This window comes from Lepisosteus platostomus, chromosome 4 (assembly GCF_059453375.1).
Source record: "Lepisosteus platostomus isolate fLepPlt1 chromosome 4, fLepPlt1.hap1, whole genome shotgun sequence".
Taxonomy (NCBI): domain Eukaryota; kingdom Metazoa; phylum Chordata; class Actinopteri; order Semionotiformes; family Lepisosteidae; genus Lepisosteus; species Lepisosteus platostomus.
The window spans coordinates 10,038,978-10,056,110 of NC_142614.1; the positions used below are offsets into that span (position 1 = coordinate 10,038,978).

Genomic DNA, 17,133 nt, shown 5'->3' on the forward strand with positions numbered 1-17,133 from the left:
TCATCAGTGGTGGGGCTGGGGAGCAGAGCGCAGGGGACTCGTTCGCCGTGTAGTTCCCAGTACTGCTTCCTGTAACCCCCTTAATCTTAACTAACACTGTTAAGTTTTAACACTGAGCTCTCGTTAGCTAATTGTGCCCCCAGTTGGACTTATTGAGACCGTTTTCAATCATTTGGAATGCCTCAGAAACTGGGAGTTTCAAGTTACCCATTAGTTTACGTTGCTACCTTGAAACCTGCAGGTGTGTGTATGATGAACCCAGTTTGAAAGGTCCAAGTAGATCAGTTAAGAGACCCATTCATTTCGATCCAAAGTCATTGAGGCCCCAGCTCTCAGATCTGTGGTATGGGGGTACAGAGACCTCTGGCAGTGACCAGGATTCTAGTTCTGTTGAAGCACCCAACAGGCGGCGAAGGAGTCCAGCCAAGTACTCCCACAGTAACCCGAGTCTCACTTGAAACCTCCAGTACAGTACTTCCTGGCTGGACTTGTTAAGTATGCACACTGAGCACATGGCAGTGGAGGAGTGGAAAGGGGCTGTATAATCCCCGTCTCTCTGCCTCCCTCAGTGGATTTTGGCGTGAGCGCGCAGCTGGACCGGACTGTGGGCCGGCGGAACACCTTCATCGGCACGCCTTACTGGATGGCTCCGGAGGTCATCGCCTGTGACGAAAACCCAGACTCCACGTATGACTACAGGGTGAGACTTGTGGGCCTGTCAGCCTCTCCCTCGCTGCGTGTCTCTGTCCCGCCCGCCGTGCCTGTATTAACTCCGCTGTCTCTGCATCTCTGCTCAGAGTGACATCTGGTCTTTGGGAATCACGGCGATAGAAATGGCGGAGGGAGCCCCACGTGAGTACTCACAGACTGCCCACAGAGATGACCGATTTGGCTTTTTCTTCCACTGGAGCACAGACTGTCTGAAGTGTCTCTGCTGAGAAATTTCCCTTCTGTCTTTGTGTTTCTTTGAGTGAGTGCCTGTCTGTCTTTCAGTGCAGTCTGAATGGACTGTAGTGTCCAGTGTGTCTGTATTAACCCCTCTCTCTCTCAGTCCAGTGTTAATGGACAGTAGTGTCCAGTGTGTCTGTATTAACCCCTCTCTCTCAGGGCAGTGTTAATGTACTGTAGTGTCCAGTGTGTCTGTATTAACCCCTCTCTCTCTCAGTGCAGTGTTAATGTACTGTAGTGTCCAGTGTGTCTGTATTAACCTCTCTCTCTCAGTGCAGTGTTAATGTACTGTAGTGTCCAGTGTGTCTGTATTAACCCCTCTCTCTCAGTGCAGTGTTAATGTACTGTGGTGTCTAGAGTGCATGTTTTAACCCTTCTCTCTCTTCAGCATTGTGTGACATGCACCCAATGAGAGCCCTGTTTCTGATACCCCGGAACCCTCCTCCCAAACTAAAGTCGAAGAAATGGTAAGGCTCAACTGTTTTCAAACTCTTTCCCACTCTATTTTCTTCATTTGTGTGTCTTCCATACTCAGGTTTCCTATCTACTAGATCACTTTTCCCATTGCTCTCTCAGTGCAGTGTTAATGTACTGTAGTGTCCAGTGTGTCTGTATTAACCCCTCTCTCTCAGTGCAGTGTTCATGGACTGTAGTGTCCAGTGTGTTTGTATTAACCCCTCTCTCTCAGTGCAGTGTTAATGGACTGTAGTGTCCAGTGTGTCTGTATTAACCCCTCTCTCTCAGTGCAGTGTTAATGGACTGTAGTGTCCAGTGTGTCTGTATTAACCCCTCTCTCTCAGTGCAGTGTTAATGGACTGTAGTGTCCAGTGTGTCTGTATTAACCCCTCTCTCTCAGTGCAGTGTTAATGGACTGTAGTGTCCAGTGTGTCTGTATTAACCCCTCTCTCTCAGTGCAGTGTTAATGGACTGTAGTGTCCAGTGTGTCTGTATTAACCCCTCTCTCTCTCAGTGCAGTGTTAATGTACTGTAGTGTCCAGTGTGCCTGTATTAACCCCTCTCTCTCAGTGCAGTGTTAATGGACTGTAGTGTCCAGTGTGTTTGTATTAACCCCTCTCTCTCAGTGCAGTGTTAATGGACTGTAGTGTCCAGTGTGCCTGTATTAACCCCTCTCTCTCAGTGCAGTGTTAATGGACTCTAGTGTCCAGTGTGTTTGTATTAACCCCTCTCTCTCAGTGCAGTGTTAATGTACTGTAGTGTCCAGTGTGGCTGTATTAACCCCTCTCTCTCTCAGTGCAGTGTTAATGGACTGTAGTGTCCAGTGTGTCTGTATTAACCCCTCTCTCTCAGTGCAGTGTTAATGGACTCTAGTGTCCAGTGTGTCTGTATTAACCCCTCTCTCTCAGTGCAGTGTTAATGTGCTGTAGTGTCCAGTGTGTCTGTATTAACCCCTCTCTCTCAGTGCAGTGTTAATGGACTCTAGTGTCCAGTGTGTCTGTATTAACCCCATCTCTCTCAGTGCAGTGTTAATGTGCTGTAGTGTCCAGTGTGTCTGTATTAACCCCTCTCTCTCAGTGCAGTGTTAATGTACTGTAGTGTCCAGTGTGTCTGTATTAACCCCTCTCTCTCAGTGCAGTGTTAATGTACTGTAGTGTCCAGTGTGTCTGTATTAACCCCTCTCTCTCAGTGCAGTGTTAATGTACTGTAGTGTCCAGTGTGTCTGTATTAACCCCTCTCTCTCAGTGCAGTGTTAATGTACTGTAGTGTCCAGTGTGTCTGTATTAACCCCTCTCTCTCAGTGCAGTGTTAATGTACTGTAGTGTCCAGTGTGCCTGTATTAACCCCTCTCTCTCAGTGCAGTGTTAATGGACTGTAGTGTCCAGTGTGTCTGTATTAACCCCTCTCTCTTGCAGGTCTAAAAAGTTCATGGACTTCATTGAGAGCTGTCTGATTAAGACCTACACCAGCCGACCATCTACCGAGCAGCTGCTGAAACACCCCTTCATCCGGGACCAGCCCACTGAGCGACAGGTCCGCATCCAGCTGAAGGACCACATTGACCGCACCCGCAAGAAACGGGGGGAGAAGGGTCAGTACTGCCCGTCTCCGCTCTCACTCCCTCTCGGTCTTACTAGTATTAGCATCTTTTTTCTCGAGAGATACCTCCATCCTGTCCTTCTCTCTTTGTTCATGGTACTTGTATTAACCCCCTGTCTCTCGCGGTCAGTACTGACTGTCTTCTTCCCCTGTCTCCCTGCTCTAGAAGAGACAGAGTACGAGTACAGCGGCAGTGAGGAGGAGGAGGAGAACCGTGGAGATGAGCGAGAGTCCAGGTATCTGCGCTCTTTCTCCCTCACTCTGCCTTTCATTTCAAATTCACAGCCATTTTACTGGTATGACTTACAGGATTCATGAACCCCAGGGGTGCCTGTGTCTGAGTCCTCAGGGTGTCCCTCAGGCTGTGACAGACTGAACCCCAGGGGTGCCTGTGTCTGAGCCCTCAGGGTGTCCCTCAGGCTGTGACAGGGTGAACCCCAGGGGTGCCTGTCTCTGAGTCCTCAGGGTGTCCCTCAGGCTGTGACAGACTGAACCCCAGGGGTGCCTGTGTCTGAGCCCTCAGGGTGTCCCTCAGGCTGTGACAGACTGAACCCCGGGGGTGCCTGTGTCTGAGTCCTCGGGGTGTCCCTCAGGCTGTGACAGACTGAACCCCAGGGGTGCCTGTGTCTGAGCCCTCAGGGTGTCCCTCAGGCTGTGACAGACTGAACCCCAGGGGTGCCTGTGTCTGAGCCCTCAGGGTGTCCCTCAGGCTGTGACAGACTGAACCCCAGGGGTGCCTGTGTCTGAGTCCTCAGGGTGTCCCTCAGGCTGTGACAGACTGAACCCCAGGGGTGCCTGTGTCTGAGCCCTCGGCGTGTCCCTCAGGCTGTGACAGACTGAACCCCAGGGGTGCCTGTGTCTGAGTCCTCAGGGTGGCCCTCAGGCCGTGACAGACTGAACCCCAGGGGTGCCTGTGTCTGAGTCCTCAGGGTGTCCCTCAGGCTGTGACAGACTGAACCCCAGGGGTGCCTGTGTCTGAGCCCTCGGCATGTCCCTCAGGCTGTGACAGGGTGAACCCCAGGGGTGCCTGTGTCTGAGCCCTCAGGGTGTCCCTCAGGCTGTGACAGACTGAACCCCAGGGGTGCCTGTGTCTGAGTCCTCAGGGTGGCCCTCAGGCTGTGACAGACTGAACCCCAGGAGTGCCTGTCTGAGCCCTCAGGGTGTCCCTCAGGCTGTGACAGACTGAACCCCAGGGGTGCCTGTGTCTGAGTTCTCAGGGTGTCCCTCAGGCTGTGACAGGGTGAACCCCAGGGGTGCCTGTGTCTGAGCCCTCGGCGTGTCCCTCAGGCCGTGACAGACTGAACCCCAGGGGTGCCTGTCTCTGAGCCCTCAGGGTGTCCCTCAGGCTGTGACAGACTGAACCCCAGGGGTGTGACAGACTGAACCCCAGGGTGCCTGTCTGAGCCCTGTTCTGTTGTGGGTGTGCAATGGCAGCTTGTCCAGATCCTTGACCGCTCTTCCTCTGCCTCGCTCTCCGCCTCCCCCAGCTCCATCCTGAACGTGCCGGGTGAGTCGACGCTGCGCCGTGACTTCCTGCGGCTGCAGCAGGAGAACAAGGAGCGCTCCGAAGCCCTGAAGAGGCAGCAGGCCCAGCTGGCCGCCCAGCGCCGCGACCCCGAGGAGCACAAGCGCCAGCTGCTGCACGACCGGCAGAAACGGATCGAGGAGCAGAAGGAGCAGAGGCGCCGGCTGGAGGAGGTAACTGCTCAGGCCTCAGGAGCTCGGCAAGGGAGAGCGCTCAGGAAAACAGGCTGCTGCTGCTGCAAGTGGCGTGGTTGCACCAGTAGGGGGGCGCTCTCCCAGCCGTGCTCATGTGTTCGCCTGCCTCGCTTTCCCTGCAGCAACAGAGGAAGGAGCGGGAGCTGGTGAAGCAGCAGGAGAAGGGGCCGCACCGCCGGCTGGAGGAGCTGAGGAGGGAGGAGGACCGCAGGATGGCGGAGAGAGAGCAGGTGAGCATTTGCCATGAGGTCCAGTCTGAGTGAGATCTGGGCATGGATCTCCAGCTGGACAACGGCAACCATCCCAGCACAGGGACAGTGGGGACCAGTCACGGCACAGCACTCGGGACAGAGTTAGCTAATCTCAGCCAGCCACTGTACAGTGTGTGGTCCCAGAACCAATCACAGCACAGCGCTGGGATTTCTATCCAATTACAGCACAGCGAGTTGAACGAGGAACCAGCCAGCTGAAGCGGAGATTTTGGAACCAGGGGCCAATCAGATTTCTTAACTCCACTGTGCATCTGTGATTTACAGGAGGCCCCTCACATCTCATCTCTGCTGCTGTCATCTGAACAGACTAGTGTTCCCAGGGGGCGGGCATTATGTTTCCTGTTGTCTCTCTCACCCCTTGTTCATTTCCTGTGAAACTGTTTGAGTAAATGGACAGGGTTTACCCGTGGGTGTTTCAAATATTAAGTACCTTGACTGTTAGCTGGTGGTTTCTGCTTATTATAGAGTCAGGGATAAGTAACATTTTCATGCAAACCTGTTTTGGAACACGAGTTTCCCAACAAGGGAACTGCTGCTCAGCCTTGTGAGGTAGTGAGAGGTGGTTTTGGGAAGCAGACAGCCACTGACGAGGAAGAACCAGGTGAAAAAGAGACACACCTGGTCTAGTTGAATAACTGGCTGCCAGAGGGAGTGAAAGCTCACGAGGAGCAGGTGAGTGTGTGAGTGGAACAGGTCACTCCCCTGGGGTTTTGAGAGGCTTTCAATCCGCCTCCGGGCTCCAGCTGGGAAGGAAGGAGTGAGATCTCAGGAGCAGCAGGAGTGAGTGAGGAATGCTTTCGGAAATACAGCTGAGACAGGCTGCCTGTGTGATAGTCCATTCGCCAGGCTCAGAGGGGAAGTGTGCGCTGAGGAACAGGCCTGGCCAGCTGACCCAGGTGAAGAGGTGCTCACACCTGGAGGAGTGGGGCATCGCCGAGCCAGGTTAGGGGTGCATCTCCCGGGAGGGAGGAGTCGAAATGGCCTGGAGTCCTGGAGCTGGGCAGTTTGTTTCAGACACCCTCAGGCTCTTTGAGGAATTGTCTGCTGCTTTCAGTCCTAAGTGCCGCTCCTCTTATTTTGCACTGGTAAACCTTGGTCTTCGTTTTGCTTTCGATCTTGCGAATACAGTCTCTTTCGGTTGACTTTGTCGGTAACCTTTCAGGATTTGTTAAAGGCTAAAGAGATCCAGTTGTCAGTGGGTTCTTAGACAAATTATTCTTCTTCCTCTTTTTTGAGCTCATTCTTTTTCGCACTCATTCCAAGGATGTTAGTTGTCGTGTTACATCGGCATTAGTAACCAGGTTTAACATGCAGTCACTGCTCTGTATGGACCAAACAGTACGTTTCACTGCAGTCAGTCAGTATCAGCAGTGCCCAGAAACATTGTCTTGTGTAAACTGTCCCTTTTGCTGCTGTCTGTCCCTCTTTCTCCTTCCTGGCGAAAGCTTTTTCCTGCTGTTTCCTCCCATGGCGATATTCTGATTGGTCAGCGCAGAGTCTGGTAACTGTCGCAGGACCAGGCCTCTCAGTCAGGGTCAATTTAACACCTCCTCTTCCGGGAAAAAAAAGCGCAGTGTGGCAGAGGTCAAGGAAAAGATGGCCTGGTGTAGGACAGCAACAGGATGACATAGGACAACATCATTGTGGCACAGTACAAGATGAATGTGTGCCATGGCACAAGGCATTGGCACAGACAACAGTGTGACCACACAGCACTACAGTAGTGTGACAGGTCAGTGACAGTGTGACCACACAGCACAAGGGATGTGTGACACAGGGTATTGACAGTGTGAGCACACAGTACAAGGGTAGTGTGACACAGGGTATTGACAGTGTGAGCACACAGTACAAGGGTAGTGTGACACAGGGTATTGACTGTGTGATCACACAGTACAAGAATAGTGTGACACAGGGTATTGACTGTGTGATCACACAGTACAAGAATAGTGTGACAGTGTGACACAGGATATTGATAGTGTCCACACAGCACAAGAGTAGTGTGACACAGGGTATTGACAGCGTGAGCACACAGCACAAGGGAAGTGTGATACAGGGTATTGAAAGTGACCACACAGTACAAGGTCACAGGACAGGGACAGCCCGACATAAAGTCTTCCATACGATTTCTGCTCTTTTTTATCTTTCCTTTCCTTCCTTGTCCTTTTCTTTCTCCCTCTCCCTAGGAATTCATAAGGCATAAGTTAGAGGAGGAGCAGCGACAATTAGAAATACTCCAGCAGCAGCTACTGCAGGAACAGGCTCTGCTCATGGTAACCCCAGCCACCTCACCCTTTCCCCCGGATGCATGCGAAACGTAGCCCCTGGCACAGGCCGGCCCGAGCCAGCACGAGTCCCGGCGGTTCAGGGCCTGCTCTGAGGTGCTGTTTTAGTGCTGCTTGGTGAGCTCCTGGGCCTGGGGTACAGGCCATAGGGGTGCCAGGGGCTGGGACTTGGGCATAGGGGGACTGGGGTAGAGGGTGTGGGAGGACAGGGGACGCGTGCCGGGGGTGTGCAGGGTGGGGGGAATTGCATGGGGACACGGTGTGCAGTGTCGTGACTGTGGCTCGCCGGCGCCCCCTGCAGGAGTACAAGCGCAAGCAGCTGGAGGAGCAGCGGCAGTCGGAGAGGCTGCAGAGGCAGCTGCAGCAGGAGCACGCCTACCTGGTCTCTCTGCAGCAGCAGCAGCAACAGCAGCAGCAGCAGCAGCAGCAGGACAAGAAGCCCCAGCTGTACCACTACAGCAAGGGCCTGGAGCCCAACAACAAGCCTGCCTGGGCCCGAGAGGTACCACCCCCTCGCCTCCGGCTCTGACCTCAGTGCTGATCCCAGTAGCCCCAATACTGACCGGACACTGACCTCCATACTGACCCCCCAATCTACAGTTACTTATTCCTAATACTGACACCAGTAAGACTGACCCTAATTTTTATTTCTGATGTTAATTCTGGCCCCAAAGACCTTTGACCTTCCTACCCCTGATACTGAGCCTTACATGTCCCTTCAGTTGATACAGACATGTCCGCTGTGTCTGGACTGAACCCTGCTTCTCTCACCCGCAGGTGGAGGAGCGCTCAAAGCTGAACCGGCAGAACTCGCCCAAGATGGGCACCACTGTCTCTGACACAGCCCTCCAGTCGCGCTCCGAGTCCATCAGCCAATCAGGAGCCTCCCAGGCAGCGCAGACCCCGCCCATGCAGAGGCCCGTCGAGCCGCAGGGCAGCCAGAGCAAGGTCTGTCCGCCCGACTGCGTGCGTCTGTCCCTGACCGGCAGGGCTTGTCTGATGGCCTCTGACTTTCTGTCTGCGACTGTCTGTGTTTGTGCCTGTGGCTGCGTGTGGGCGTGTCTGTGGTTGTGTGTCTGTTGTCGGTCACTCTGTGGGATCGCACTGACTTGTCTATCCTGCTGCATTAACCACTCTCTCAGGCCCAAACCCCACTAAAACCATTCGTCCTGCTGTCTTGCTCTCTGCCTGTCTGTCTGCATTAGCGCCCTCTTGCTCTCTCTGTTCCTCTGTTTCTCTGTCTCAGTGGCTCAGTACAGTCTGGCTGTGCTGTGTCGGCTGCAGCTGTATTAACCCCTCTCCCTTTTTTCTCCTCTCCTTTTTTTTTCTTGCTCTTGGCCTCCCTTCTGCTCCTGCCCCCTGGCCCCATCCCTGATTTCCCATTCCCTTCCCGTTCTCTCACTCTTCCACACCCCCTCTCCCCTGTGCTGTCTCACTCCTATCCCACCACACCTCCACGCAATCTTGCCTTCTATCTCATCCACCACTCTTCACTCTTTCTCTCTTATCCCGTGTCCCCATCACCCTCTGTCCCCTCCTGTCCTTCCCCCTTTCAGTTCCAGATGGCTCACCTGGTCCCGCTGAAACCCTATGCGGCCCCTGTCCCTCGCTCCCAGTCTCTCTGTGACCAGCCCACTAAGACCATGTCTGCCTTCCCCACCCAGGACCCCTCCCCTGGCCCATCCCCCAGCCCCGCCCCCCGTGCTCTCCCCTGCAGGGAATTGGTGCGCCAGAATTCAGACCCCACCTCCGAGAGCCCCGCCCCCCAGCCCAGACCAATCAGAGATGACAGAGGACCCTGGATCCGCATGCAGGAGGCGGAGCAGCCTCCCAAGGTGAGAATGCCCACAACTGAGTTTGTTTTGCCCTCAGCCATTGGCCCCTGAGGGTTTTCATACCATACATGATTTGAACACGTAGTACAAGGGAACCTTTTGCTGACTATCTTCTTTTCCTTCATTATTTTCACCCCGTATACCTCTTATCACACCCTGTCTCCCTCTGTATTTAACCAACATGCCTCTCTCTCACTCTGGCTCCCTCTCTGGATTAACCTGTCTCTATTTCTGTAGTTAACCTGTCTGTCTCTCTCAGGTGCCCCAGAGAACCACCTCTATTGCAGCGGCCCTCAACACCAACCTGTCCTCTGGAATCCGACACCCTGTCCGGGCCAGGTGAGAGGGCTTAGGTTTTCGGCCACAGTGTGCTCTGTGTGCGAGGACATCGTTCCGTTTCTGTCTGTCTGACGTTTCCTGTCTGTGTCGCCTCCCTCTTCCTCTCTCAGCAATCCTGACCTGCGGAGGAATGATGGCTGGGACCGTGGGGACAGCGTGAGCTCCGTCTCCAACCTCCCTCAGACGGGCTCTCTGGAGCGGCACCGGATCATGGGTGAGTGGGATTCGGGAGAGTCTGTATCCCTCACTGACACACGGGTTGGTATTTCTGTCCTTGTCCAGATTCCCATCAACTCTCACTCCGTTTTTATTTTGTATTCTATACTCTGCCTGGTAAGTATTAATACTTCACACCTTAAACATCAAGAACATCAATAAAGACTCCTAACGAGAGGGAGCTACTGTATTATTCTGATCTTTCTCATTTTAGAGATAAATAGGTGGCTTAATGGGGCTCATAATTGGCTAAACTGGATTAGTTTTTAATAACACTAAAAAGTGTCAAGCGTATTGCAAAATCCTTGAATTTTTTTGGCGGAATTTCTGAGCTGATGTTCACTTTAAGGGAAGGTTCCTTGACGTAACGGAGAGATCGTCCGAGATGAAAACCAGCGTTGATGCCGTTAACCCGTCCTCTCCTGTCCTAAATATTTCTCCATCTGTCTTGTAGGTCCCTCCAAGATTGACGCCTCTCCCATCCTGTCCCAGGACAACCGACACAAGCCAGGGGAGTCGCGGACTGCCTCCAGGCCCAGTCGTCCTGCGGTGAGTCACCCGTCAAGGACAGGTTGCTAGTGAGGTCCAGTCCTTCAGGTTTTACAGTGCGTGGGAAGTAAACTTGGACTTTCTGCTCGTCAAGTTGGTGATTGTCTTGAGCATTAATGAGTGCGTGCCTTCTCCAGTGATGGACTAAATGGAAGAATTTCTTCAGGTTTTGGTTTTGGGCTATTTCTGTTTCTGTCTGTTCACTCTTCTTCAGTGCTCTGAGTGCTCCCTGATTGGGGATGTACATTCACTGATTCCCCTGATCCTCTGTTTCGATTCGGAAGAGCTGCACTAACTCAACCTTCTCTCCTTCTCTTCCTCCCCCCTTGTCGTTCTCTAACTGCCCACCTGGATGTCCATCCTCCTGCCTCCTCCTACTGTCTCTCCCCCCTCTTTCTACCCCTGCCCCTTTCCCCTCTGGCTGTCCTCTCCTTTTCCTGCTGCTCTTCTTCCTCTCCTGTGACGTACAGAGCTATAAAAGAGCAATAGGAGAGGTCAGTACCTGAGCCCTGCCTGTCTCTGATTGTGTGATTAGTCTGTGAGTGTGTGAATGTGGACTCTTGTCTGTGAGTGGGTGTGCATGCAAGTCTGAGTGGGTGTAGTTTTGCACGCTAGTCTGTAAGGGAGTGTGGGTGTACTTGCTAGTCTGTAAGGGAGTGTGGGTGTACTTGCTAGTCTGTAAGGGAGTGTGGGTGTACTTGCTAGTCTGTAAGAGAGAGTGGGTGTACTTGCTAGTCTGTAAGGGAGTGTGGGTGTACTTGCTAGTCTGTAAGAGAGAGTGGGTGTACTTGCTAGTCTGTAAGGGAGTGTGGGTGTGCACTAGTCTGTGAGTGTGTGTGGGTGTGCGCACTAGTCTGTGAGTATGTGTGGGTGTGCGCGCTAGTCTGTGAGTGTGTGTGGGTGTGCGCGCTAGTCTGTAAGGGAGTGTGGGTGTGCGCGCTAGTCTGTAAGGGAGTGTGGGTGTGCACTAGTCTGTGAGTGTGTGTGGGTGTGCGCACTAGTCTGTGAGTATGTGTGGGTGTGCGCGCTAGTCTGTGAGTGTGTGTGGGTGTGCGCGCTAGTCTGTAAGTGTGTGTGGGTGTGCGCGCTAGTCTGTAAGTGTGTGTGGGTGTGCGCGCTAGTCTGTAAGGGAGTGTGGGTGTGCGCGCTAGTCTGTAAGGGAGTGTGTGTGGGTGTGTACACTACTCTATTAGTGTGTGTGGATAACTGACAGTCTATTTCTCCGTTGTACTTTGAGGCCTTCCATATGTTTTTCTGTTTTTATTTCCATTTTATTGGCTATATAATCATACTTTACTGCTTTCAATCAGCTTGACCATCCTCCATTTGTTTTCCAGTGTGTATCTGAAGGCAGCAGTGTCTACAGCCTGTGTGTCCACCTGTCTGTGTGTGGGTCAGTCGGTCTGTCCTCCAGTCTGTGATTTCTGATTCGCTCTTCTCACTTGGTCTGTCCGCTTGGTGTGTCCAGGACCACGGCCTGTTCTCCAAGGAGCGTCCTGAGGAGCCCCCACGCCCCCCCGCCAAGGCCATGGACTACTCCTCTTCTAGCGAGGACAGCGACAGCAGCGAGGAGAGCGAGAGCGGAGAGAGAGAGGAGGAGGACAGTCCCACTGACCGGTGAGGGACAGGGAGAGAGAGAGAGAGAGAGAGAGAGAGAGAGAGGAGTAAGACGGCCCCACTGACCTGTGAGGGACAGGGAGAGAGAGGAGGAGGAGGAGGACAGCCCCACTGACCGGTGAGGGACAGGGAGAGAGAGGAGGAGGAGGAGGACAGCCCCACTGACCGGTGAGGGACAGGGAGAGAGAGGAGGAGGACAGCCCCACTGACTGGTGAGGGACAGGGAGAGAGAGAGGAGGAGGAGGACAGCCCCACTGACCGGTGGGGGACGGGGAGAGAGAGGAGGAGGAGGAGGACAGCCCCACTGACCGGTGAGGGACAGGGAGAGAGAGGAGGAGGAGGAGGACAGCCCCACTGACCGGTGAGGGACAGGGAGAGAGAGGAGGAGGACAGCCCCACTGACCGGTGGGGGACAGGGAGAGAGAGGAGGAGGAGGACAGCCCCACTGACCGGTGAGGGACAGGGAGAGAGAGGAGGAGGAGGACAGCCCCACTGACCGGTGAGGGACAGGGAGAGAGAGGAGGAGGACAGTCCCACTGACCGGTGAGGGACAGGGAGAGAGAGGAGGAGGACAGTCCCACTGACCGGTGAGGGACAGGGAGATAGAGGAGGAGGAGGACAGCCCCACTGACCGGTGAGGGACAGGGAGAGAGAGGAGGAGGAGGAGGACAGTCCCACTGACCGGTGAGGGACGGGGAGAGAGAGGAGGAGGAGGACAGCCCAACTGACCGGTGAGGGACAGGGAGAGAGAGGAGGAAGAGGACAGTCCCACTGACCGGTGAGGGACAGGGGGAGAGAGAGTAGGAGGAGGACAGTCCCACTGACCGGTGAGGGACAGGGGGAGAGAGAGTAGGAGGAGGACAGTCCCACTGACCGGTGAGGGACAGGGGGAGAGAGAGTAGGAGGAGGACAGCCCCACTGACCGGTGAGGGACAGGGAGAGAGAGGAGGAGGACAGTCCCACTGACCGGTGAGGGACAGGGAGAGAGAGGAGGAGGAGGACAGCCCCACTGACCGGTGAGGGACAGGGAGAGAGAGGAGGAGGACAGTCCCACTGACCGGTGAGGGACAGGGAGATAGAGGAGGAGGAGGACAGCCCCACTGACCGGTGAGGGACAGGGAGAGAGAGGAGGAGGAGGAGGACAGTCCCACTGACCGGTGAGGGACGGGGAGAGAGAGGAGGAGGAGGACAGCCCCACTGACCGGTGAGGGACAGGGAGAGAGAGGAGGAGGAGGACAGTCCCACTGACCGGTGAGGGAGAGGGACAGGGGGAGAGAGAGTAGGAGGAGGACAGTCCCACTGACCGGTGAGGGACAGGGGGAGAGAGAGTAGGAGGAGGACAGCCCCACTGACCGGTGAGGGACAGGGAGAGAGAGGAGGAGGACAGTCCCACTGACCGGTGAGGGACAGGGAGAGAGAGGAGGAGGAGGACAGCCCCACTGACCGGTGAGGGACAGGGAGAGAGAGGAGGAGGAGGACAGCCCCACTGACCGGTGAGGGACAGGGAGAGAGAGGAGGAGGAGGACAGCCCCACTGACCGGTGAGGGACAGGGAGAGAGAGGAGGAGGAGGACAGCCCCACTGACTGGTGAGGGACGGGGAGAGAGAGGAGGAGGACAGTCCCACTGACTGGTGAGGGACGGGGAGAGAGAGGAGAAGGAGGACAGCCCCACTGACCGGTGAGGGACAGGGAGAGAGAGGAGGAGGAGGAGGACAGCCCCACTGACCGGTGAGGGACAGGGAGAGAGAGGAGGAGGAGGAGGACAGCCTCACTGACCGGTGAGGGACGGGGAGAGAGAGGAGGAGGATGACAGCCCCACTGACCGGTGAGGGACGGGGAGAGAGAGGAGGAGGATGACAGCCCCACTGACCGGTGAGGGACAGGGAGAGAGAGTAGGAGGAGGACAGCCCCACTGACCGGTGAGGGACAGGGAGAGAGAGGAGGAGGACAGCCCCACTGACCGGTGAGGGACAGGGAGAGAGAGAGGAGGAGGACAGCCCCACTGACCGGTGAGGGACAGGGAGAGAGAGAGGAGGAGGACAGTCCCACTGACCGGTGAGGGACGGGGAGGGAGAGTAGGAGGAGGACAGCCCCACTGACCGGTGAGGGATGGGGAGAGAGAGAGAGGAGGAGGACAGCCCCACTGACCGGTAAGGGACAGGGGGAGAGAGAGGAGGAGGAGGACAGCCCCACTGACCGGTGAGGGACAGGGAGAGAGAGAGAGAGGAGGACAGCCCCACTGACCGGTGAGGGACAGGGAGAGAGAGAGAGAGGAGGACAGCCCCACTGACCGGTGAGGGACAGGGAGAGAGAGAGAGAGAGAGGAGGACAGCCCCACTGACCGGTGAGGGACAGGGAGAGAGAGAGAGGAGGAGGACAGCCCCACTGACCGGTGAGGGACAGGGAGAGAGAGTAGGAGGACAGTCCTACTGACCGGTGAGGGACAGGGAGAGAGAGGAGGAGGAGGACAGCCCCACTGACCGGTGAGGGACAGGGAGAGAGAGGAGGAGGAGGACAGCCCCACTGACTGGTGAGGGACGGGGAGAGAGAGGAGGAGGACAGTCCCACTGACTGGTGAGGGACGGGGAGAGAGAGGAGAAGGAGGACAGCCCCACTGACCGGTGAGGGACAGGGAGAGAGAGGAGGAGGAGGAGGACAGCCCCACTGACCGGTGAGGGACAGGGAGAGAGAGTAGGAGGACAGTCCCACTGACTGGTGAGGGACGGGGAGAGAGAGGAGGAGGACAGTCCCACTGACTGGTGAGGGACGGGGAGAGAGAGTAGGAGGACAGTCCCACTGACTGGTGAGGGACAAGGAGAGAGAAAGAGGAGGAGGAGGAGAACAGTCTTTCTCTCTTTTTGTTGATTATAACCAACCTCTGTCTCGTAGTGTTAGAGACCCAGACTCGGACTCCGTCAACACAATGGTCGTCCATGACGAGGAGGGGGAGGAGTCGGGCATCGACACCTCGGCTGGCAACTATGGCGACCAAACCATGGTGGTACAGAGGGTGAGTGACCGCCAGCTTTGTTACGTACTGTGTGACAGGTTTGTGGTGATAGCTTTCAGTGTATAAGAGTGGTGCTGACGTTACACTGTTGCGTTGCGCAGTGTGCTAATGACTAACAACATAAGAAAGATTACAGAGTCAACCTGCCCAGCCCCTCCAGTGGTTAGTAGCGAATTGATTTGGATCCCTTGATTCTGAAGAAGCCCGCTGGGCTGAAAGTGTTGAAGTCCTGGAGGATTTGAATCACTTGGTTCTGAAGAAGCCCGCTAGGCTGAAGGCTGTGGTGCGCAGCGTGGTGAAGGCTGTGGTGCGCAGCGTGGTGAAGGCTGTGGTGTTGTGTGTTGTACAGACCCCTGAGGAGAAGCGCAATCACAATGGCTACACCAACCTCCCAGATGTTGTGCAGCCTTCCCACTCCCCCACTGACCCCACCAGTCAGGGCTCTTCTCCCGGCAAGGACAGCGCTTACGATGTGAGACACTGTACTGGATTATCGACCTGTTTCTCTCTGCTTCTTTCTGTGTGCGTGAGTCAGGTTGCAGCTCAGTCTGAGTGCGTATTTGTGTCTGTGTGTATTATAAACCTGTCTCTGACTCTCTCTCCCTCCTTGTCTGTGTGTGAGTCTTGCAGTGTCTCAGTCTGAGTGTTTGTTTGTGTCTCTGGGTATTATTAACCTGTTTCTTTCTCCCTACCTCTGCACACTACAATGTGGGTGAGTCTCTGTCTTGGTCTGAGTGCGTTATTTGTGCATTATAAACCTGTCTCTGTCTCTTCCTCCTTATCTTTCTGTGAGTCTTGCTGTGCCTCAGTGTTTGTTTCTCGGTATTATGAACCCGTCTCTCTGACTCTCCCCCTCTCTTTGGGTTGGCTCCAGTATCAGTCCCGTGGATTGGTTAAGGCCCCAGGAAAGGCCTCCTTCACGACCTTTGTTAACCTTGGGATGTACCAACCACAGGGGGGGCCAGGAGAATCCATCTCTGTGGCAGGTGAGTCTATGCTCTGCCATGCCATGCCAATCAGCCTGTCTGTGGGGCAGTGGCTCCCAGTCCTGTGCAGACCTGCTCTCTCTTTGTTTAAAGAGGCCGGGTGAATTTGGGGTCATCAGGGCTGTGTAAGTGTGACTGTGTTAAGGGTGAAACGGCTTGTTTGAGATCTTGAATGTCACAGACCGAGCCCGGTGTTTTGGACAGCTGCAGTTCGAACCAGTGCTTTTGTCTCTTCAGGCTTTGTGGGCAGCGAGAGCTCCCGGTTCGAGCAGTTGAAGCTGGAGGTCAGGAAGGGGTCGGTGGTAAACGTGAACCCCGCCAACACGCGTCCCCACAGCGACACCCCCGAGATCCGCAAGTACAAGAAGAGGTTCAACTCCGAGATCCTGTGTGCTGCTCTGTGGGGTGAGGCAGAGGAGGAGGGGCAGGGGGAGGGGGGGCGTGTCTGTGGCTAGCCCAGCACACCAGCCGTCGGCAGCGCCCTGACAGCGCGTGTGTTTCTGCCAGGGGTCAATCTGCTGGTGGGCACGGAGAACGGGCTGAAGCTGCTGGACCGCAGCGGCCAGGGGAAGGTCTACGGCCTCATCAACAGTCGCCGCTTCCAGCAGATGGACGTCCTGGAGGGGCTGAACCTGCTCATCACCATCTCCGGTAATTAACACAGCAGCCTCCTGCCGCCGTTTCCACCGAGTCAACCCGTAAACCTCACTGGCTCTGAGTCCTGCTGACTGTCTCTGACTCCAGCTCAAAACTGACTGCCATAGCTGTACCCTGCAGTCCCACAAATCATGTAAGCATTGTCACAACATCGTGACAACAAATTGACCTGCGGCTCCCAGCTGGCAGCCCACTGGAGCTCAGCAGGTGTGAGCCTGCCCAGTACCTGGATGGAAGACTCTTGGGAAAGCTAAGGCTGCTGCTGGAAGAGGTGCTGGTGGCACCAGTAAGGTGTGCTTAAAAAAGTCCCAGGGCATTTCTTGAGAAGAGTAGGGGTGTAACCCCGGCGTCCTGGTCAAATGTCCCCCTGGCCTTTACCAGTCATGGCCTCCTAATAATCCCCCTCTCTGAACTGGCTTCATCACTCTGTTCTCCTCCCCACTGAGAGCTGGTGTGTGGGGAGAGTACTGGTGCACTATGGCTGCCATCGCAACCAGGTGGGGCTACACACTGGTGGTGGTGGAGGGGATCCCCATTACCTGTGAAACGCTCTGAGTGGGGTGTCCAGAAAAGAGCTATATAAGTGGGAAGTGTTATTATCATGACCATGATTTTAACCATTCTCTCCCTTCTTGCCTTTCACTTGCC

At 55.2% G+C, this 17,133-nt stretch overlaps 1 protein-coding gene across 9 annotated transcripts in view; it reads left to right on the forward strand.

Annotated features, from left to right (window-relative positions):
* Nucleotides 1-17,133, forward strand: part of mink1 (misshapen-like kinase 1) — a 44,468-nt gene that overhangs the window by 17,389 nt on the left and 9,946 nt on the right. For 2 of the 9 annotated variants that reach the window (XR_015935808.1, XM_088628318.1), the window contains exons 6-26: nucleotides 570-700; nucleotides 798-852; nucleotides 1,337-1,415; nucleotides 2,820-2,995; nucleotides 3,170-3,239; nucleotides 4,491-4,701; nucleotides 4,845-4,952; nucleotides 7,178-7,264; nucleotides 7,578-7,778; nucleotides 8,054-8,224; nucleotides 8,833-9,111; nucleotides 9,371-9,450; nucleotides 9,561-9,664; nucleotides 10,121-10,215; nucleotides 10,686-10,709; nucleotides 11,684-11,832; nucleotides 14,722-14,842; nucleotides 15,192-15,314; nucleotides 15,717-15,828; nucleotides 16,066-16,233; nucleotides 16,336-16,479. Coding sequence is in view for 8 of the 9 variants with exons in the window: in XM_088628318.1 (XP_088484444.1) it covers nucleotides 570-700; nucleotides 798-852; nucleotides 1,337-1,415; nucleotides 2,820-2,995; nucleotides 3,170-3,239; nucleotides 4,491-4,701; nucleotides 4,845-4,952; nucleotides 7,178-7,264; nucleotides 7,578-7,778; nucleotides 8,054-8,224; nucleotides 8,833-9,111; nucleotides 9,371-9,450; nucleotides 9,561-9,664; nucleotides 10,121-10,215; nucleotides 10,686-10,709; nucleotides 11,684-11,832; nucleotides 14,722-14,842; nucleotides 15,192-15,314; nucleotides 15,717-15,828; nucleotides 16,066-16,233; nucleotides 16,336-16,479 (2,688 nt within the window). In the remaining variant the exon portion in view is untranslated. The remainder of the gene's footprint in view (nucleotides 1-569; nucleotides 701-797; nucleotides 853-1,336; nucleotides 1,416-2,819; nucleotides 2,996-3,169; nucleotides 3,240-4,490; nucleotides 4,702-4,844; nucleotides 4,953-7,177; nucleotides 7,265-7,577; nucleotides 7,779-8,053; nucleotides 8,225-8,832; nucleotides 9,112-9,370; nucleotides 9,451-9,560; nucleotides 9,665-10,120; nucleotides 10,216-10,685; nucleotides 10,710-11,683; nucleotides 11,833-14,721; nucleotides 14,843-15,191; nucleotides 15,315-15,716; nucleotides 15,829-16,065; nucleotides 16,234-16,335; nucleotides 16,480-17,133) is intronic. The other 7 variants (XM_088628321.1, XM_088628323.1, XM_088628319.1 and 4 more) reach the window with 7 other exon arrangements.